A 22,668-nucleotide genomic window follows, 5' to 3' on the forward strand; every position below is an offset into this window, starting at 1 on the left:
CTCAGTAGAGCTTTCTTGTTTGAATAGTGCTTTAAGCAGCCTGGTTTAGGTAGAAATGTGTCTGGCACAAGGCACTTGCCTTGGGCTGTGTCCCGCTGCGGGCTAGAAGTCCTGTGCTTTGAGAGTCCTGAGTGTGAGCTGGTGGCAGATTGCCTATTGAAAATAGACAAATGTGGCTAGACAAAGGAGGCTGTACAGGGACAAACAAGAAAACAGACATCATGGGTGTCCTGCCTAAATATGCAATGCGCTCTCTTTTTATTAACTTAATGAAAACAGCAGAAGATGCCCTGCTGAGGTTTTCCCTTCCCTTTCTGGGTCATGCGCAGCGCCCGGCTTTTCAAAATTTTCCCTTCTGGGGACTTCCAATTGTCAGAATTTTCTGAGCCTTCCTGTAACGCATCAGGGATGTCTACAGAGAGGAAGAAACCCTAAGGCAGCTATCACTGCTTTGCATTTTGGCTCCAGCTCCAAAATTTCTTGCCAGCTTTCATAGGCTTAAGCTGAAAGGGAAAGTAGAAGAGCAAACAAAACACAACCTTTTCCTTTGGATAAAGCAATAGCTCTAGTTTTAGCTTCTCCTAAAACTGGAAGCTGACTTTTCCGAATGCCCCAGAGGCATTCAGAAAAGTTGTTTTGCATCTGCTTTCATGCTCAGACCTCAAAGACACATGGCTGCTCCTGGAGGTAAAGGGAAATAGCCATAGCTTTAAAGCTTGTTTTTCTTTTTTTTCTCCTTCTTTTTTTCTTATTTAACATTTTCAGATGCTTCCATTTGATTTCTTCCCCTTAATACCTGCCTGCTTGTAGCAAGCTTTTACTCAAACCCTTTTCTCCAACGGCAGCTTGGAGTGCTTCCAGCATGAGCAGAGAGAAGCACAGCAGTTCTGAGCAGGAGGTGGTACAGGGCTGTCCCCATCTGACCAATGTTGTTTCCCTCCTCAGGAGTGCACCCAGAAGTTGGTGAGCTAACCGTTTCCGACATTACTCCTGAAAGCTTCAACCTTTCTTGGACAACCGCCAATGGGGACTTCGACATCTTTACTATTGAAATTATTGATTCTAACAGGTTGCTGGAGCCCATGGAGTTCAACATCTCAGGCAATTCAAGAACTGCTCATATCTCAGGGCTTTCCCCCAGCACTGATTTTATTGTCTACCTCTATGGGATCTCTCATGGTTTCCGCACACAGGCGATAAGTGCTGCAGCTACAACAGGTATATAAAACCTACCTCAATGCTAACTCTCCTTTCTTCTAACTCTTCCTTACAGGTTGTGCCCCTTTCCCTGCCCTCTGCTACCCCATCAGTCTACCCATTGCCAAATCCTCTACCTCATTGTTTGACACTTTCTAAGGAAGACCTGCCGGAGACTTTTTGAACTGTGAATGTTAATCCACCATCCCATCCAGTACAGTCAGTCAATCACATTGTGATGTGATTTCATTCACATAATAAGTTTGCTTTTGTTCAAACATTAATGTTGGGGCAACCTCTGACACAGATGAGAGGCAAAACAAATTTCCCAAGAACCAAGTGGGAGATGATTCATTATGTTAGCCTTGCAACATGTGTTTGCATCTGTCACGCAGCATAGACGAGACACTATTTCTGTCAGATAAGCTGATTTCTAGACACATTTTTGATCATGATTCTCTAAATAGATTTCAGGCACATTTCAGTCTGTGACAGCAGACTCTTACTAAAAGGCAGATGCATTGCTTGAATTCAGCTTCAGAATTCAGTTTACATGGGATCAGAGATTGAAAGAGTCCATTTGACTTGATGTTGGTGAATGAAATAGGTAGGCACTTAGTTGTTGGCACATTGTGCATCTTGAGGATTTACAGTTGACAGTTTTTCCAGAAAAGACAGGGAAGTCAAATGTTCAATGTGCTCTAGCCAATTACAGTATGAACCTGGAAGAAGAGGACTAGACTATGGAAGCAGAAAGTGCATTCTTACAGTAGGCAGATAATAGCTCACATCGTGATCATTTAATATCTCTACCAAATTTTGCCTGCTGACATGATGTTAGGAAAAGTTGTCATAGCAATATATTAATGTGGTCAATGACATTAATGAGAATATCAAATTTCAGTGATCAGATAATACAGAGTTGCAGTTTCTAGCATCAGCATATTGTGAATATCCTCACTGAATCATGGGTAACACAGGCAGGGTGACTGCAGGGGTTGTGGTATGGAAAACATTGAGAAGCACAAGGCTAGATGATTTTTGTGACCTGTGGCTGATATGAACTCAAACTTCTATATCATTTTATTTTGTTGCTTTGGGTTTTAATAATTGCAATACATTTCCATTTGTTTTTCTTCCTGTAGTAGAGGAACCTCTCCTTAGCAAACTCACTGTATCAAATGCTACCTCAGACAGCATGTCACTCACGTGGGAAGCACAGGACAATGCCTTTGACCATTTTATTCTAGAAGTCAGAAACTCTGACTTCCCTTTGGACTCCCTGGTGCACACAGTGCCAGGGGCCTCCCGGCGCTATGTAGTCACCAACCTCAAAGCTTCCACTAATTACACTGTCCAGCTCCATGGTGTAATTGATGGGCAAGGTGGTCAGACCTTGACAGCACTGGCAACCACAGGTATTTCACTGTTTCATGTTCCAGGTTTGCTTTTTTCTCTTCTGTCTTTTGCTGTCCACCAAACTGCTCTAAAACATGGCTCCAACTCATCATCGTTCCTTGGGTAAATTATAGGGAGATCACTATGAGGGGAGGCTGAAATAAGCTGGGCTTGAAAGCACTTTGAAAAAGAGACATCTGAGACAATGGAAAAGGCTGAAAAAGTGTCCCCAGCATTAAAGGAGTCAGTAGTAAACCATGATTGGTTTCCTTATATATACACTTATCTGCAAGTTCTGTGTATATATAATTGACTTGCGCCAGATGCTTAATATTTTTCACACAGTATCTTTGCACTTGATCTGGAATAAAATTCTTGTTCCTCCCATCCTCACTTGCTTTGCTGTGGGTGGGAGTCCTTCATGTCTTTATCAGCCTGGAGAGGCACCTGCATGCCATTTTGGTTCTTCGCTCTTAAAACCAAATGTCTGCCAAGACATTTGCATCTCTTGTGGGAGTTTCATGCAGCATGCTATATGACCAAGCAAAACTGCATGAAGTCGTCTGGCCGCCTTGTGCTGGTTCTGGTGTTCTTCTCTGCCTAGCATTTTTGTGTGTTCCTAGGAGAAAGCAGGGCTCAAATGGGAAGTCCACCCTTTCTTGATGGTCAGCCCACCACTCTGTCACTTGCATTGCTACCTTTGAGTCTCTAAGACCTGTCTGGTTTCATTGGATGTCAGGGCTTTTCCTATGGTGATGGTGATTCCAGGATGGCAGGAGACTTGCCTGAAGAGATAATTTCAACTTATTTTGCATGCAGTGTTCTTTGGAGTCTGGGTGTCATGATGTGAACGTGCCTGACTGGATGCAAGTGGCATGTGAAGGAATGTGGCCATTTCAGGATGAGATTGGAAAGGACTGGTTTGTCCTCTCTCACCTGCATGCAGGGCTCATGGCTCCATGCTCGGTTTCACTGGGTTCTCCACCCAAGCCTGTTTGCTTTGTGGATATTCTCTCATCTCCTCCCCTGTCTTCGGAAGTACCATGCTTACATGGTGACATCTTCACTGTCAGCCATGAAAGCATTGATGGTCACTGGTTGACAGCATGACAACAGCATGTGTCCTTAATTGGGGCCACTTGGATTCACCTGTTCCTAGACATTTTCAGAGAAGAAGGTGGACTATTATTTAAAAGTCTTGCGATGGGGAACGGGACTAAAAGTTGGAACATCTTGCAGCAGTTCATGTTTTAGTTAAGAAAAGGATTTCATTCTTTCACTGTTCTCTGTTGGTGGGATACATATTTTTTACATTTCTCCCAGCATGAATCACTTGCATAGTTATTTTCTTGTGTCTCACTGGCTGCATTTCCCAAGGTGTTCTTAGTTTATATTCAATTGGCAACAGAAAAAAATAGAAAATCAGCCCTGAGAGCAGACACAGGATTCTCTGACCACCTGACTACCGGGTCATGTTTGTGCTCTCTCTGTGGTCTAATGAATCTTTAATGATTTTATGCTAAATGGAATAGCTTTAAAATAGGACGGGTGAGGAGCTCTCCACCTCCTATAGCTTGAAGGCCAAGTTCCTTCCCTGGCAAGGGAGAGATGTGATTTTGAATTTCCTCTAGCAGAAAAGGAAAGTCTTTTCTTCTTAAAGAAGTGTCCTGACCACTGAACAGTCAGAAAAGAGAGCAACAGTGGTCTTGTGGGGCTTTTTGTTCAGTCTATTAGATATTCTCTGATTGTGCCTAATTAGAGGATGAGGAACACCTTAGCTGTGGAGTCCAGGGAGGTTTTGGCCTGAGATTAGTGCTGAGATAGTCACTGTTAGGACTGACTGAAACCCCTCATAAACTTCAGGGTCCAAATGTAAAAGTATCTACAACTCCAGGCAACAGAACCACTAAACAGAAACTGAACTGAGATTTCCAGGATGTCTGGTTTGGACTCACCTAATTCCTGCCTGAATCCTATTTTATCTACTTTGGAATTGCTGAGGGTTTGTATTCCCGTCAAATTCCCAGTGCGGAGTTCCTGCAATTTCTATGGGTTTACCACAGGGCTGTATGTCACTGGTGCTTCTGGAAATCAGGCTTACATTTAATTAGGAAAATTGAGGTTTTTTAAGAAAATTGGATGAAAAAATAAATTAAGAGTCAGCACTAATTTCAGTGGCTTCTTTCCAAAACCTTACAAAATAGCTGTTGCAATGCTCCTTTTTTTTTTTTTTCTTCAACCCCGGCAAAACAAGGCTAATGTGTTCAGCCTTATCTTTAAGCATCTATAAACCTCCACTGCTAATTCCCCCAGCCCCCTGGAGTAACACTGTCTCTTCACCTGTGTTCCTTTCTCCCTCAGAGGCTGAGCCACAGCTGGGCACGCTCACACTCACAAACGTTACCCCCGACAGCTTCAACCTCTCATGGACCACAAGAGATGGGCCTTTTGCCAAGTTTGTTATACACATTAGAGATTCCTATGCAGCACACGAACCCCAGGAGCTTACAGTGTCGGGAGGTGCTCGCAGCGCTCACATCTCAGGCCTGCTAGATTACACTGGCTATGATATTAACATTAAGGGAACCACCAATGCAGGTGTTCACACAGAGCCCCTCACTGCTTTTGTCATGACAGGTACCTGCTTAAAAGTTTGGAGTCTATTTATTGGCTTATAAAAAGATATATTCCAGCATGGATTAAAAAAAAGACTCTCTACAGCACTGAATATCTTGTCCAGCAACAATCCTTTTATTTGTAAACTTAGCGCAAGGATGGGTCAGACCAGTCATGTTGACTTTAAAAAAATTTCTAGGAGGAGCACTAGTTTACACTGAGTTAAGAGCCCTCTGGAGTCTTTCTCCCATATCTAATAATCTTTTTTAACTCCTGAAGTTTGAGGGGGAAAATTGCCTAATACTCAGTAGTTGCATCGGAAGGATCCAGAGAAGACTGGATTTTAGGACACCTCCTGTCCTGTGATGTCCTCTCAGCACATCTCTTATGTCTGAATATTTTGGCCAGATTTTGACTGGGATCAGTTGTATATCCCATGCCTCCTAGATGATCAAATAAATGTCACAGAGTTCACCTTCTGTGTATTATGTGGCCAGTATGTGCTACTAGGGCTTGTCAGATGGATGCCCTAAATAGGATTAATGGAGAAATTGAGGCCTTGTCCTTTTTCTCCCCTCTACATTAACATGGGGCAGGAACACCAGTTGCAGCAGCAGCATCCCTCACAGCATCTGGACTGTCAGTTTCTGTGAAAGGCAACATCCATGATCATTTTCCTTAAGGCAAATGGTTGCATTTTGCAGCAGCTCTGACCTGCCCCCTGATGACATTTAGTCACATAGTCAGAAGCGAGCAACACTTTGCTTTCAAAACCCCTGCTCATTTGCTCCACCAGAGCACAAATGCTTCCTTTTTGAAAATAAACCACGGATAGTGGTATTTTGAGAGGAAGCTTCCCACAGCTAGGTAAACATGTGGCACTCTACACAGCAGAAGGATGTGCCAGCAGTTCACATAAAGCTGCTGGGTTTAGAGTGTTGGTGTCAGTCAACACCTATCCCAGGAAAATAATTTCAGCATTTTGGGCTCATTATTTGTTTACCCACTCTCCCAGAGACCAAACCAAAATGTGAATCTTTAGGATTGCTCGATTAGAAGCAAATAAGCTGCAAAAATGTCTCCAAATTGAGTAAATTCGAGCTGAATCCCTGGCATCCAAATGCGTAAACATCAAAACATAAGGACTTCCAAAGTATAAAACTTTAGGAGGGAATTTTTCTGCCAAATTGTAACAGAACATCAATTTCAGCAGTTGTGAAATGTCAAAACCAAGCCCAAAACCCTTTCGCAGAGAAAGTTCTGTGTTTAACTAACTGATATTTTCTTAAGTGAGTGGAATTTGAGTGATAGGAAGATCGAATGAGTTAGCTCCTGAGCCAACAAAGCAGGGTTTGACAAATAGTTTAGAGAAATATTAGCAGTGCCTGAGAGCTAGAACCAAGGCCAGGGCTTAGCAGAGCCAGTTGATCTTCCTATTTGGCTTGTCAGATTTTGAGTGAGCAAAATAAACTGAGGAGCTATCTTGTGAAAATTTGGCCTTTTTTTTTTTTCAGTGACTTGGTGGGAAAGTTTTGAGGAGTTGATCCACGGACTCTAAACTTTGACAAATATCATGCTGATGTGGAAAAAAAAGACCCCTCATTGGAATTTCTTTGTTGTCAACATACCACACTAGCAGCTGCCTGTGAAGCTCTTTGGACAGTTTATTTTTCAGTTCTGCAGTCGTTAGCCCCTGCCCTTAGCCAGCGCAAACTCTGGCTTCTCTCCTATCCCCTGCAAAAAACAATCTTGCAAGTATCTAGTACTTGCGTTGGCTATGACCCTGAATGATTAATGTCCTGCTTCTGGCAGTCCTTCTGGCATTTCTGACCCTTCCACCATTGAAAAGAAAAGCTGGAGATTTTCATGTGAAGTAGAGAGGTAAAGAAGCAAAATACAGGAATTGTGATTGCCAAAGTTGAGGCTTGTCCCTAAAGAACCGATGGTGGAGACAAGTGGAAGGAAATGAAAGCTTTATGCATAGTATTTCTAAAACAGTTTTGGTTATAACTGTCTTACAGTGCATGTGTAACAGAAGAAATGTGCTTACACAGTGAGCTTGGAAGGAATTTCAATGGAGCTTGTGAGATGAGGTGCTGAGACACCCTCGATGAAAATTAAAAATTGAGCATCTAACTTCTGGAGGCTCCATTGAAAATCCTAGTCTTGTGGTCCTGGCTATGCACTTCTATTAAATTCATACTTTGGGGAAAAATGTGATTTATGTTTGGTGGAATCTGTGACACTTTCTAATTTGCAATGTTTTTCGCTTCTTTTTTTGTGTGTTTTTGCACCTTCCCTTCTTTTAGAGGCCATGCCCCCACTGGAAAACCTAACTGTCTCTGATATTAACCCTTATGGGTTCACAGTGTCGTGGATGGCATCGGAGAATGCCTTTGACAACTTTCTAGTAGTCGTGGTGGATTCTGGCAAGCTGCTGGACCCACAGGAGTTCCTCCTTACGGGAGCCCAGCGGCAACTGAAGCTTAAAGGCCTTATTACTGGCATTGGCTATGAGGTTATGCTTTATGGTTTTGCCAAGGGGCACCAAACAAAGCCCCTAAGCACTGTGGCTGTTACAGGTATTTTAATGTGAACAAATTGTTCTCTTCCACCCTTTCTTTCTTGCTTTTCTTCTCACATGGAAGATGTTTCATGCAATCCATTTGCAAAGCAAACCTTGGCTTTTGCATCCTTTTCTGCATCGTGGCTACACATAACTCCTCATGATTGATAGGTTCACCAAGGAAATTCTGTTCCTTTTAACTTGATGTTTCCCTTTTGTCTTTATGAGGGATTCTATAGAGGCGCATGACGTGGGTTGCTGGGTGAAAGTTTCTGGTATGGTCATGCAGGTACTTCTAACCGAAGTCTTTAAAGAAAAATGGCTGCATGCAGGAGCTCATCTTGTTAACAGCTGCTGGGCCCATCAGCATTCTCCAACATGCCAACCGTCAGGACCTTCAGGTAGAGTCATGGGTTTCTTGCCCATGGCCTCCTTTCTTTCACTCTCTGTGTGGGTTCCACCCAAAGATTATCGAGTGTGATCATTGCCAGCCATAAAGCTGGCATCTCTCTCCAGAAAACATTAGCTCATGTTTTCAGCCTCATCGTAGCTGCTGTTTTCCAGCAGCACTTGAGCTTTCTTGAAAAATCATTGCAGACTGATTCTCTAGCCCCATAACCATCAAGTCTCATCTGCATGTTGCTGTCTATGCAGCAGTAAAGCTGGAGGTTACCTGATTGGAGGTTCACGAGAAAATAAATAGGAATGTCTTTCTGTGGAAGAAAGAAGCGCATTGGAGATGCTGTAAGATAGTAACCACTCCAGTAGCATTTCTCTAGGTAATGATGCCTGACCATACTGAGCTAAAGATATTTTGCAAGTAATTAATAACTTACAGCTCCTGGAATCCTCTTGAATGAGTTCTTTCACTAAAGACAGTCGGTCTTGCATTTGAATTTAAGTGTGCTGTTTAAGGGATAGGAATTTTCATTATTCCCCTTTGCTGCTTCAGCATTTGTTTAATATCGAAGTAAAGGATTCGTCTGATCAGAAGCATCACAGAAGTGCATGAAATAAGGGTTTTGCATGAAGAAAAAGACTCTTTCAAGTATCTTCTATGTTGTCCTTCTAACAGAGAGAGACCTGACAATATTACAGGCATGCCTGCCGTTCTATAACAAGAGCTTGTTTTTATCATACATAAAGGTTTCGCATAGGTAGCAAGGGAGAAATGCACATGAAACTTACTATTAGCATGTGTAACTTTGCATGTCAGAGGCAAATGGTGTACGTCCATGCAGTGGATTTGCTGTTAAAGAGTGAAAGTTTGAATGGGCCTGCACACACTCACATATATCTTCTTCAGTATGTGTATAATGCTAATAGTCTTTTTTTTTTCTATAGCTGGCAGATTGTCTCCCTTTCTTTGAACTGTGGTTGGATTCTTGCAGTGTGTTATATCCAGACCTCAGGCAGGTCTCTAATGAACGGATTAACAAATAATTTCTTTTCCCCACTGCTATCTTCTCCTTTTTTAGAAGCAGAACCCGAGGTCGACAACCTTCTGGTTTCAGATGCTACTCCAGATGGCTTCCGTCTGTCCTGGACTGCAGATGATGGGGTTTTCGACAGTTTTGTTCTAAAAATCAGGGATACCAAAAGGAAATCTGATCCACTGGAACTAATAGTACCAGGCCATGAGCGCACCCAGGATATAACAGGGCTGAAAGAGGGTACTGAATATGAAATTGAGCTCTATGGAGTTAGCAGTGGACGACGTTCCCAACCCGTAAACGCAGTAGCAACCACAGGTATTGCCTTTGCAGTAGGAAGAGCATAACATGTTCATGCCTGTTTCTTTCAGCATCTCTCCTTTTCATAGCCAGCTTGAGGTGCTACAGAGGTGTTTGAACTGTCTCCTGCATGTCCCTTATCCAAGTTACTGGTTCAGTGTGGTGTAGTTATTTATAATCGATCATCTCAGATTCCTTAGCTTCATCACTGTCTATTTAATATGGTTTCATGATCTGGAATTAGGCAGCAGAGTCTAGCAATTAAAGCACTGGCTTTGAGGGCCAAGAAATATTGTCTCTGTATCAACCTTTTTCAGTGATCTGCTGCAACATTACATATCACCACTGCACAACAGTTTATCTCCCTAGAAAAGAGGTATGATAAAATGAATTTACAAGAGCTGTTGAGAAGTTTATTTATGCCTGATCAGCAAAGGACTAAGCACCATTTACTTAGACTGATCTTACTACGAGCAACATGTGCTCGATAATGCAAAATAAACTTGAGTTTCTTGCAAAACTAAAGCTTTGAACTCCCTCAGCAGAAGTTGCTATATATTCTCATTCTTCTGTGTCAAAAAAACTGATGTAAATTAGCTTAGTGACTTACCCAGGTAAAATCATCCAGAACTAAACATGCAGGTATGACTGCCAATTCGTGCCATTTTGGTTTAAAAATACCAAGGCCTTAATCCTCAATTGCAGCGTGCCAGTTCCACACAGCTGGAGTTCTTGCCTTTCATAGTCTCACATAATGAAGAAACACTGTAAACATAACTGCAAATGTCTGCTGTCTGAAGTTAGCCTAAACCTATATATGTTTCTGAAAAATCTCCACCAGAACAGAGGTTCATTTTCTCAGTGCCAGGGAGAAGAAGGATGTTTTTGCTATTTGTATCTGGAATATCTTTTCTTCTATTATTTTTATTATGAAAATATGCAGATACTAGTCAAGTAAAAAGTTCTCAAAGCTTAGGTTGAATTCCTTGGATTAATTTAAACAAAAAAAAAGGTTCATAATTTGAAGCATTTCATTTTGGCACTTTTGAATGAAGCTTTTCAATTTTTTCCCACCAAAATCATGGTTTCATTTTGAAATATATTTAAATCTAAAGCAAATGAAGCAATGTCCTGTGACCCAAATTCACTCTTAAAAAATTTGAGCTTGCTGATATGAAAACATAGTAATTTCAAATTAACCTAGTTCTGGGAGGAGGGGAATGAGAAGGGTACAGGTAAGTTCAGTGTGTGAGGAAGCCAACAGAAATGCATAAAAGAGACATTTGCCCAGCTGTAGCAGTGTACTCCAGACAACGCACAGAAAAGCAACAACAATAACTCAGTATTGAACAGCTTTTCCTGAAATAGCATGGCCTCATGATTCACCTTAATGTCTGTGGTGCCAGTTGTTAGCATGGAAAAGCACATTTCTGACCAGCTCCACTGATTGCCATCACATCCCTTGAATAAACAGCAAGAGCATATATATACTCACCCAGACATTTACATGAAGCAGAACATGCATCCATCACAAGCCACCTTTCTCCAAGCTCATGTGGGTTGACTCATAATGGAGAAGGATGTTCAAAGTCAACTGCACTTGTTAGCAGCATGCCCCCATTTTCACTGACTTCCAGGATATTTATGGTAAACAACTAAGAGTTATCATTTTCCTCATGACTACATTCTTATTCAGTTCTTTCAGGGAGATTTAGCACATGCTGCCTACTGAAGCCAATAGCCCAATAGATGTTTGTCAGATGTAAATAGCCCATGGATAATTGATAATAGAGCTGGAGCCACAAAAATTCAGCTAAATAATTCAGACTGCAGATTACACCACATTGGGTAGCTGGGCCACCAAGGCATCTAACTAATTTCTTTTTTAGGAGTTGATTATTAGACAAACATATGGATATTTATAGCATTTCTAGTCTGGTTGCAAAGAAATATTTCTGTCCCTGAAAGGGGTAGCTCAGACAGGCTTATATTCAGCCTTACTTTATTCTGGCCTGTGTACAAGTTACGAATGAGCAAAGAATAAATTAGCTAGAAAGTCTTTAGCTTTAGTAGAGGAGATGATAGTAAAATAACATTTGGAACAAAGCTAGCAAACGGACCAGCAAACCTCAACCAAACACTACGATGGAAATGAAGGCAGGATAATAATCTAGATTGAAAATCCTTCTCTGTATTTATCACTCACAGCTTCCCTCTTCTTCCGTACCTGGGCATGTACCCTTGTATACGCAAATGCAGTCTTCAGGGATCAGCTCCTCAGCTGCTGTAAGCGGTGCAGTTGAGGGAGTCTGGTTTGAGCATTGCCAAGCAGTCCTCTCTGAGGGTCTGACCTGTTACCCTTGTACAGCAAACCACCCACCTGCCATGAGGAAGGAGGGGGAGGAAAGATCTTGCAGTGTTCAGCTTTTGCTGTCTTGTCCTCCTCTGCGGTTTCCTTTCCGTCTTTCTCTTTTAAGAAGCCAGCAAGGCAGTTGGTCTAGTGACAGCCATGGGCTTTGGATGTGGAAAGGATGAGTGGGGCAGGATTGACATTTGCCATTTTCTCTATGTAGCTTGTGTTGGTCCTGCAGCTGGTAACTTGCCTGAAGGCTGAGATGATCTCCCTTGCTCCCATTGCACCAGGAATGTGATGTGAAACCGCTGGGCATGGGAGATGACGATAAAGTCATATCTTCCCACACCCATCACAAGGAGTTCTTCCTCCATTATTTACTTGTATGTACAAGTGGACAGCAATAGTTTTCCCCCAGAACTGCTGATGATAATGTTGTTAAAAGACTGTTGTCTTTGGGGTGATGATGGTACCCATTCTCCCTACCCTCTGCATTTGTCTGTCATTTTACCCTCATCAATTCTGCTGTGATACAAAACATTAATTATAAAATCACTGTAGTGCAAGGCAGCATCATACAGACCTGCAGTGTCTAATCAAGTTGGCACAAGGGAGTTTGTCCACTGCTGCTCTCAGAGGGACAGTCGGTGTCTTTTGGAAATTCATCTGTATAATGTCTGTTAAGGTGCAATTCAGCCCTCACCGGGGGACCACAACATGGCTGTGTGCCACTTCATATCCTCGACAGCAAGTGTGGGTCTCATGCAGCTACTTTCCTCTTCTTCTAATGGTGTTTTGCCACACCATGACAGCATTTTTCATCTGAGAGGATCACAAAACACTTCAAATGCTCTTTATACAGGATAAATGCAACCTGATGCTTCCTGTTGCTTAGGAGAAGAAAGCCAGTGAACATACTCCTATAGTCCGTTAGTAATGAAATAAAAATTTTTTAGCAAAAAAATCCTCAAAGAGTATCAGCTACTCAGGTATCATGGGTGCTTTAGCAACCTCACAGGAAAGTTCTCCATCTGTCATACAGCTGATGGCGAATGGTGCTAGAGGATAATGCTAATTATCTGTATCTGCCCAACAGATGAACTGAGGTTTTTTATGAGTGACGAGACAGAAGCACGCTGGCCATTTTTTATGCCTGCTTAATTTTGGCTTTCAGGTAGCTCAAGAAGATGGTTCCATTTGCTCCTTTTTAATTTCCCTGTGCTCAAAGGTACCGCTGTCTTACACCTCTGGGACTCTTTCCAGGACTGATGCTTGCTCTGATGGTCCATTATATTTTCTTTGCCAGGTTTGCTCCCAGGAAAGTAGCTGCAGTTGGGGTAGTTGGGGATGTGGAATTCTCACATAGTCAAGGCTCTTCTTACTACTGGTTGTTATGCAGTTCACCTGGTACAGAAAACAAACATGAAGCCCATGGAAGTGTGCGCAGCAGAGCCCAAGTGGGAGGGATTGAGTACTTTATTTTCTGGGAAAGGCTGGAATTCCCCCTGTGTATGAAAACCAAGTGCTGGTCCATCTCTTTGGTCTCCAGAGCCATCACTAGCACTTTTCATCAGTCTCTAAGGGCACCTACAATGTGAAGCAAAATCAATGTGATTTTCGTTTCTCTCTGTTTCCCAGGTTTTCTTTTTTTCTCTTCTGTTTCCTTCAGACAATGCCTAAATCAGTAGCAACTTTGTGTGCTATGTAGTTTTACTAACCCACCTTGCTTTCTTCGTTATCTTTAATTCTTTTATTTCTTTCTTTGGCTTTTCCATGTGAGCAAACCCCACAAACGCAACATGTGTAGTGAGCTCCAGAGAAATAATTTACATTTCTCTTGAAAGCTCCGTTGTTTTTCTTTCCTTGCCTTTCAGTTGATTTAGTGCATTGCTGCTAGAGCTTTGGGGACACATGGAACAAATAGCCCTCTGACTTCTTTCCCTCAGACATGTTCTTTCCAAGCTATTTCAAGCACACTCACTTTTTTTCTCCTCTTGCCCCCCTTGCCCTGTCCTCAGCCTGTCTCCACTGTTCTTAATGTGGCTGATGTTCGGTATCTCTCCTCTTTGTGCTAATGGCCTAGTCTGTGTGGGCTGTTTATTTTTTTAACATGTGTCAGGGTTGTTTTTGTTACAGTCAAAAAAGCAAATTGGAAGTGAGATGCTCAATGTAAACTTTCAAGTGGCGGGTCTCTTTTCCCTGTCCTTCCAGAAGCCCTTTCCATGCTTGTTTTGCAGTAGCTTAATTAAGCCCTAAACTGGAATGTTTCACATATGTGTTGGTTTCCATCTTAAGATTGGGTCATTTTGGCAAAACTTGGGCTTTGTTTGCCCAGCTTACTGATCTAATATTTATGGGCAAATGTAGTGCTCAGGTTTATACACGGAAAGGCTGGGTTGTATGACAAAGAGCTGCAGTGGAACCACAGATGCCTTCCTCATGATGGTTGTACTTGGATGTCCTCTGGATGGATGTGCTTGAACGTACCTAAGGAAAATCAAGGTCTCAGATAGAGATTCCAAGAAGAAAATCTTGTTGCTTCTAGTTTGAAACCAACAGAAGTTACAGGCAGTCAGTGCTTGAGAGGATGGACCCTTGATGAACTCATGCAACTGAGTCCAGGTCTTTTTTAGGCATCCTATAGTAGAAACTTTATGCTCAGGAAAAGAGATCTCTCCACTAAGGGCTGTCGTTGCTTTGTGTCACAGATAGGGCTCTGAGACTCAATGGGAAGTCTAAAAATCATCCAAGTGAAACTGGGGTAGAAAAAATTATAAATACAATGCCTCCTGGGTAATGGAATGGCTTTCCTGTAAGTATGCCTCCATACTTTTCTATAACACTGAAATCTCTGTTACTTCTGTGTACATGATATGTAGATACATGTCTGGGGTATTTTTCATCTGTGCAGCACTGTAATGTTACTGAAAAGGGAAAATTTAGACCAAATAGACTGTTGCTGACAGTATGTAATACAAACATTTAACTGTTTGATAGTCCCTGCATGAGTGTTGTTTAGGACAGAATATTGATAGCATCAGCTCTTGGGATAGAGGGATAAGACAAATCAGTGTTCCAGCACTAAGGACGGATAAACAAATTATTTACCTTTTCTTTCTATGTGGTGTGTTTGTTCTCTATTCTCCACTGACAGTTGTTGGATCTCCCAAGGCAATTTCTTTCTCTGACATCACGGAAAACTCCGCTACAGTCAGCTGGACACCCCCTCGCACCCGCGTGGAGAGCTACCGGATCTCCTATGTCCCTGTCACAGGAGGTGAGTAACTGCCAGGAGGGACAAGGAGGATGATGGTAAAAGGGAGAGCAGAAAGGGTTTATTGTGCTGATATCCATCGTGCAGTACATCTCCCAGATGATCTTACACAGATCATCTCTTTTTTCTTCAAACTGCTGACCAGGAACGTGGGTGTGCATACACGTCCCAGAGGCCAACCTCTGTCTGAACGTAGTGTCCCACATCCCATCAACAAGACTTATAAGGGAGCTCAGCACTAGATGCTGGAATGATTGTACCCCTAATAGGGCCACGTTCACAAAAATCTCTGTTCCTGCTGAGCCTCCTAAGTAAGGATTTATTTCCAAACTGTCTCATCATTTTGTAGGCACTTTATGAGCTAAGCATATTTGAAATGATGGCCCTTGGAAATAATAATAATCGTCATCTATGGTTATAATAGTTTTCCAGGGCAGTGATTTTTCTTAATACTCCCCAATGTTGTTTCATTCTATCCATTATATCTCTGTTTTAGTGTTCAGCTTAAAAAACTTCCTGTACTTAAACAGATTTTTAGCATAACTTAGCAACATCTCTGAAAGGAAACAGCTAAAGAGCAAACACTACAGATGTCAGGACCATAAAAGACATGCTATTGACTAAGACAAGTAAAGATTTACGACTTTAGACAATGTAGAATGTAAGCACACACGCAACTTTAAATACATCGTGATCCCACAGAAGAAAGGAACAATCCGCCATCAGAAGGTGAGGCACTTGTCTAAGTGCTTTCCTGGAATAAACCCAGAATTTGAAACATTCTTTTGAAAAGCATTTATTTTGAAACATGCTTTTGAAAAGCATTTATTGGAGTATTGTGTCACTAATCCCTTGGCATTTGGCTTCATCCTAGGTACTCCAAATGTTGTTACAGTCGATGGAAGCAAGACAAGGACCAAGTTGGTGAAGTTAATCCCAGGTGTAGACTACAATGTTAGTATCATCTCTGTGAAAGGCTTTGAAGAAAGTGAACCCATCTCTGGCACTCTGAAAACAGGTAATATATAAAGGGAAAATAGCATACTTTCGAATGCATTGTCTGTGCTGGAGGAGAGACTCAGGAACTGGAGCTGAAGACCCACTGAGATCCCATTTTTGCTGTCTGCACAAACTGCAGGAAGTTTTTCGCCCATTCTTTGTGTATTTCAGATGAGTATAGAACTTGTAAGTTTGATCAGGCTTCCATTTGCTAAGTGCTGAACCAGCTTGCAGTGAGACAGAGACAATTCATATATTTACTGTCCTGATACATCAGAAAAAACCCAGAAGTTTAATTAATACCACTTTACAGATGGGGGAGCAAAGGGCTGGCTCAGCTGAGCAGTTCAGACCAGTTTCTGTTGTGGACTCAAACTCCACATCTCCCAGCTTCCAGACTGTGTTCTAAGCATAAAAACATTCTCTCTCCTGGCTTTTCTTCAATACAGCTTTAAGTATCCCTGCAGGAAATGAGGGTCCACTATGCTCCTGCTGACCCCACCCGGCAGTCTCATTCATTCTTTCCTGGGGGGCTAACAAGTATTCAGAGAACTGAAGCAAGGAACAAGATGATGAGTATTGGATAATAACCTGAAATTTATAGCCCACTTCAGAAGTACTGGAGGCAGATATCTATCCCAATTCAGTGAGAACATAAAACTGTGAGAAAGAGAGTCCCATGAGGAAGCAAGGCAGGACATGTGGGAATTTTGGATGGTTGGCTGGCTGTTTGATTGGTTTATTTTTAAACATGCAGGGCAAGCTGGTGGAAGGTCACAGTGGCTATCAGTTGCTGTCACATTAGTTATTTTTCCCAGCTCTGTCTCCTGAGTTTGCTCCAAAAAACAGTCCAGACTTGAGGTGTTGAGAGAAAAACGTCAGCTCTGACAGGGCCATTAAGATTGATGATATCAAGACTGATCTGATAACATGGTTAGTTATGTCTGTTCCCAGTGTTTAATCTTTTCACGCATTGACCTCCCTTTCCAGTGGAGGTATTTGATGTCTCTTCATAGGCACTGACGTCTTTTCTGCAGAGCTCCACTATTCCAAAGGGGATCATAAAAGCTGCATCGAGAAGCAGTGTTTGCGCATTTTACATCATATATTTACAGCAGAGCATTGCACAGAGCCGAGAATGTTTGTCAAATTCCTTCAATCTGCTATTCTCTTTCTTTCAGCTCTGGACAGCCCGTCAGGCCTAGTAGTGGTGAACATCACAGAGTCTGAGGCTCTGGCAACCTGGCAGCCAGCAATTGCTGCTGTGGATAATTACGTTGTCTCCTATGCTTCCGAGGATGGTAAGAAGAGTTAGTGATGGATCAGAGAGCTGACAGCGTTACAGCTCTTGAGAGATGCTCAGAAATGGTTGAGCAATGTGACTACAAGAGGGTGGCAGGGGGCTGTTACTTGAAGGAGATGCCTCGCTGGAAGCATTTTAAAAATTATCATTTTAGTTCAGCATTCCCCATTCAGACATGAACTGAGATAACTGATATTCTTGAAAGGAAAAGACGGTGTTATAATTCATATGAACACTAGAGAGTGCTAATACTTTTAGATAAAGGATTCTGGTGTTAATTCAGATTCAGCTTAAGAGTAAGCAGGGAGATGGGCTCTGGGCTTTTACTATTTTGCAATTGCTCCCAGCTAGTAAAAGAAAAAAAAAAAATCACTGAGTGGGTCATGGAGTTGAGTACATCATGACATGTCTGAATAATTCTCTTCTGTGCTTTCTTCTTAGAACCAGAAGTTACTCAGATGGTATCAGGAAACACTGTGGAGTACGACCTGAAGGGCCTTCAACCTGCAACTGAGTATACGCTGAGTGTCCATGCACTGAAGGACACACAGAGGAGTGAGACCCTCTCCACCCAGTTTACTACAGGTGCTATGTCCCACCTCACTGTGGGGAGAACTGCCATCTCTTCTAGTCCCACCTGGCTTACATTTCTCTAATACCATAAAGTCAGCCAGCACATTGTGCTTTTTTTTTTAACTAGAAGCCTGCATTTTGATAGTATTTGCATGAAATTTTCTCTGGTCAAAGGCTAGTGTGACTGATCCAGAAGGTGATTTTCTGTCACCAATTCTATCGATTTTCACACAAAGCAGGAGCAGGAGCTCTTCTTTGGGGGCTGATGTTGGGGTACCAATGCTGAAAGTATCCAGTTGGTTTCATACTTATGGCTTTCCATGAGCATCAATGAAATCATGGACATTTCTCATTTTCTTGACTGTTACTGGATTTGTCCCAGGACATTGGCTAGAGAGCCAAGAGCTGAGCCATACAAATTCAGTGTTATAATTACAGTGGAGAAGGGAAGCTGTAGCCAGACCAAGTATGAAAAGTTTTCCTATTCAAAAGAGACACCATTGGAACTAAAGTTTTGCTTCCTGGGAATATGTAAATACCGATCTGTCTTCTTGCATGAAAGAATGAAAGGCACAATTTCAAAAAAGACATTTCAGTGCAACTGCTTATAAACTAAAGTGCCTGAAACAAGCCAATATTTTAACTTAGATAAAGTAAATACTTTTCTTTTAAAGCTTCCAATGAGAAAATTTCTTTTTAATCACAAAATTTAAGTTGAAATATTTTTTAGTTTCAAATTTCTGGGGAGAAAAATTTGCTTTCCTGGCCTGTTTTAATATACTGCCTATAAGATAGCCTGTGTACTAAACTCCATATAGATGTGATTGTAATTGATCTGTTGTCTCCTTCAGGTCTGGATGCTCCAAGAGATTTAAGTGCCACTGAGGTTCAGTCAGAAACAGCTGTGATAACTTGGAGGCCTCCACGTGCTCCTGTCACTGGTTATCTCCTGATCTACGAGTCCATTGACGGCAGAGTCAAGGTATAGTACTTGTAACCAAACCAGAAGGGCTATGCCTCAAAACTGGACAGTAGAGATGCTCTGAAGTGTTCCGCAATGGAACATAATCATCTGCCTTAAGTCAAACATGGTAAAATACTAAGTACCTGTTTCAGTGCTAGCTTGAACACAAATGCATTTAGAACCTGCTTAAGTGTTTCCTATATTATATCCTGTAACAGAAGCTCAATTGCAGTCTGAATTTTGACAGTCATCTCTCCACAATACGGATAAAAGCACAAACAACCATTTTCTCTCATTCCAAACCTGTGTCATGGAATAAACTCACACACCCCAAAGAATGGGAGTCCCCTTTCTAAACTCAGGAGAATCTATCCCTGTACAAGTGAGGTGTCTAAGGCAGGATGAATCGCCTTTGAAAGTGCCTCTTGTTCTCCAATAATTTTATTATGTTCCCACATAACTAGATTACTCTAGATGCCTAAATGTGAATGAGGTGAATCCCAGCAAAAATGACAGATAATTTTGGATGCCCAGCCTGGTACAGCAGAAAGGGTTCTGATTTTCAAGAAGGCAAGTTCCCTAAGCGTACTGAAAATCAGCCCTTTAAAGTTACAGGAAAAGAGCCTTTTGAAGACTGGAGTATGATATTTCCTTGTCCTAAAGGGTGATTCTTCTCAGGTTTTTTATGAGTTTCACAGAGACATTGATATAATGTGTATGTTTAAGGCATATGAACATTTATGCTGACTTGATATTAAACCACACAGCTTATACATTGTGATGGTAAACATTCATTTCCAGACAACTTTTCTCAAACTTCTAAAGAAAGTTAGCTTGATAAAAATCTTAGAGGAATAGAAGTTTAGTAGTAAATAATTTAGATTGTTAAAAATACCATAAATAATTACCACAAAAACTAATGTGACAAACTAAAATGTGTAACAGTTCCGGTTATTATTATTTTCTCACTGAGATTTCCCTATATTATTTCTCCTTCCCATAGGAAGTCATTCTAAACCCCGAGACAACTTCCTACAGCCTGACAGAGCTGAGCCCGACTACCCAGTACACGGTGAAACTCCAGGCACTGAACAGATCCCTGAAGAGCAAAACGATCCAGACTATTTTCACGACAAGTAAGGACCTTAGAGCGCATGCACAGCTGAAATAACATATAAGTTACTGCTCTCAGGACACCGCTAAACTCTGCAGTAAGCAGGCACAGACCTCAAAGAAGATTTTTAATCCAGTTCTCAGTATGCACTTCATTTGCTTGTAGTGTTGGTGCAAAAGTCCCCGTTTGCCCTGAGCTGTAGTGTCATCTGCTTCCCCCAGACTGGCAGGATGAAATTCTTTTCTTTATATCCACCCACATCACCTCTATAGTCCTCGCTCTGATGAAACATCCTGCCTTTCCCATGTAAAATATCTAAAGGAACATTACTCTTTAAAATCCAAACTGGCACCCTGATTTACCTCTGATGCATAGTGAGCTGTTAAATCAGTGTTTTAAGTTGAAATTAAGGAAACCACACACACACACAGATCTGTTCAGTGGTCTGAGGAGATGAATTTCTGGGCAGGTTTTTTTCTCCTCTTTCTAAGATCGGTTTTCGCAAAGCCACATGGCATGTCTGTTCCAGCTCTAAGAGGACAGCTCTCCAGGGAGCTGAATGCAAGAACAGATTGGGTTCTCTGAAGGTCACTTCACAGCTGACATTAAAAAAACCGTGTTGTTCAGTATTAACTGTGAAGCCTTGCCTGTTGTTTGTCTCACTTTTCACGGTTTCCAGCCTTTCACACCCAGTAGGACATTCAGCCATTTCCATTCTCCTTTCTGCCAGTTATACCAACTTCAGCCCAAGGACTCACAGAAGTGCTAATAAAAGTCATATAGCCCCAAGTTTCCTCACAGTCACTCCTTGTGTAGAGCAGTGTGAACTCCACCAACAGGCAACAATCCACAACCAGAAATAGGAGAAGAATTAAATATGGGTGTGTCTAAGTGACGTTTGGCAAATTGACCATAAGCAGGGACTGAATGGGGTGCCTTCACCCATACAAATGCAGTGTCAGCCTCGTTCAGGCAGATGCTTAAGCCTGACCTTAACTCTAAACATATATTTGTGTGCTATTTGGTGAGAGGGCAACACTGAAGTAGCTCCCTGCAGACAGCCTCTTTTCTCCAAATCCCAAAGCTGATGCAAATTCTCTGTAGCTGAGGCACAGGCAGGGATGTGCAACACACTGGAAAGGGAGCAACAGCCACTCTGTGAGCAGCCACAGCTAACAGCTCTCCTATGGACACACCTAGAACATCATGCAATTAAACCATTGGCTGAAAAGGTTAATGGTCTAAGTGAATTTAAAAAGATAACAAGAAAAGCTTTTTTGGGGGTTAGAAATTGTTCTGAGTGCAACAATGCTATTAGCTTGTTATCAGAAGGAAATACTTAATGACATTTCCCTGTAGTTTCAACTGTTATTGTTTGCTTTGTTTTTTAAAAGTCTAGTTTTATAACATATTTAATATTGTGCTTGCTAGCAAAATATTCCCCATTTATTTATTTTTGGTTGTAGTTCTGTCTTTGTATTTCCCCTTCCCTTTTCTGTCACATAATCAGAGATCAGTGGATTTGGTTTTACCCAAAAGTTGCAGTAAACACAGCTCATGCTATTTAAATATTTAGCTGGAGGATGCACTCCCATCATAGCAGGGAGTAGTTATCTGGCATTCACAGCACTTCCAAAAGTCTAGACAGATGTGCAAAAGCATATTTGAAAGAAAAATTTACATCATCTGCTGTTTACTGTGAATCTTTTTTTATGTAGGATAGCAGTTACAAGCCCATTCCTAGGCTCTGTACCTGGCTGTGCCATTGACCCACAACAGATTTTCATGAGTCATCTGTATTCAACAAGTTCCTTGTAATTGCTGATTTCTTAAGGACTGCTTTCTCTTTTTTTGTGCGTGCAGCTGGTCTTCTCTATCCTTACCCTAAAGACTGCTCCCAGGCTCTCCTGAACGGAGAAACCACCTCTGGGCTCTACACAATTTACCTGAATGGGGACAAGGCTCAGCCTCTGCAAGTCTTCTGCGACATGGGCGAGGATGGGGGCGGATGGATTGTGAGTAAGAGGGAGAGGGCCCGCACCACCCTCATGTGCATCTGCCTGTGCTAAGAGCAGGGGTAGCAGACCCCATCCCTGCTCATCTGTGGCAAACCTCATAGTGCTCTATTATCAGAGTAGGGCTGACTTGTCTATAAATTTGGGGAATTTTATCTCAGGTAGGACACCTAGGTGCCTAGAACAAGGTTACTAGCTCTTCCTATAGCTGGAGGAGAGAGAGGTGTCTCCAAAGGACGGGTCACATCAGTGGTTTCAGCACCTAGGAAAAGCACTGATCTCTCTCCACTGGCTATAGGGGTTGCTGAAATGACCATCTTAGACCAGATACATACCTTCTACATAGCAAGTTAGGTGAAAGGAGAGTGGACTGACTCTATTTGAATGAGAGAGACAGTGAAGGAGGTAAAAGCACAGGCCAGAGAAAGCGTTTGTTCAGCAGTCACGTGGCGTAGTGGCTGGCCGGGCTTGCAGGCCTTTATACAAGGGATACATTCCACCCAGACAACAAATGAATGGCAATGAAAATACCAGCTCTCTGTGTTGATGTCTTCAAATCTGAA

The 22,668-nt window shown here is 42.0% G+C and overlaps 1 protein-coding gene across 2 annotated transcripts in view; it reads left to right on the forward strand.

The window, feature by feature from the left end:
* Positions 1 to 22,668, forward strand: part of TNC (tenascin C) — a gene marked incomplete at its 5' end in the record, with an annotated part of 47,208 nt that overhangs the window by 21,194 nt on the left and 3,346 nt on the right. Inside the window, 9 exons of one of the 2 annotated variants that reach the window (XM_082327306.1) lie at positions 946 to 1,218; positions 9,256 to 9,528; positions 15,018 to 15,140; positions 16,012 to 16,155; positions 17,318 to 17,437; positions 17,881 to 18,024; positions 18,864 to 18,994; positions 19,980 to 20,112; positions 21,954 to 22,105. In XM_082327306.1, the coding sequence (XP_082183432.1) occupies positions 946 to 1,218; positions 9,256 to 9,528; positions 15,018 to 15,140; positions 16,012 to 16,155; positions 17,318 to 17,437; positions 17,881 to 18,024; positions 18,864 to 18,994; positions 19,980 to 20,112; positions 21,954 to 22,105 (1,493 nt within the window). The remainder of the gene's footprint in view (positions 1 to 945; positions 1,219 to 9,255; positions 9,529 to 15,017; positions 15,141 to 16,011; positions 16,156 to 17,317; positions 17,438 to 17,880; positions 18,025 to 18,863; positions 18,995 to 19,979; positions 20,113 to 21,953; positions 22,106 to 22,668) is intronic. The other variant, XM_082327307.1, reaches the window with a different exon arrangement.

This window comes from Platalea leucorodia (genome assembly GCF_965183815.1).
Source record: "Platalea leucorodia genome assembly, chromosome: 15".
NCBI classification, from domain to species: Eukaryota; Metazoa; Chordata; class Aves; order Pelecaniformes; family Threskiornithidae; genus Platalea; species Platalea leucorodia.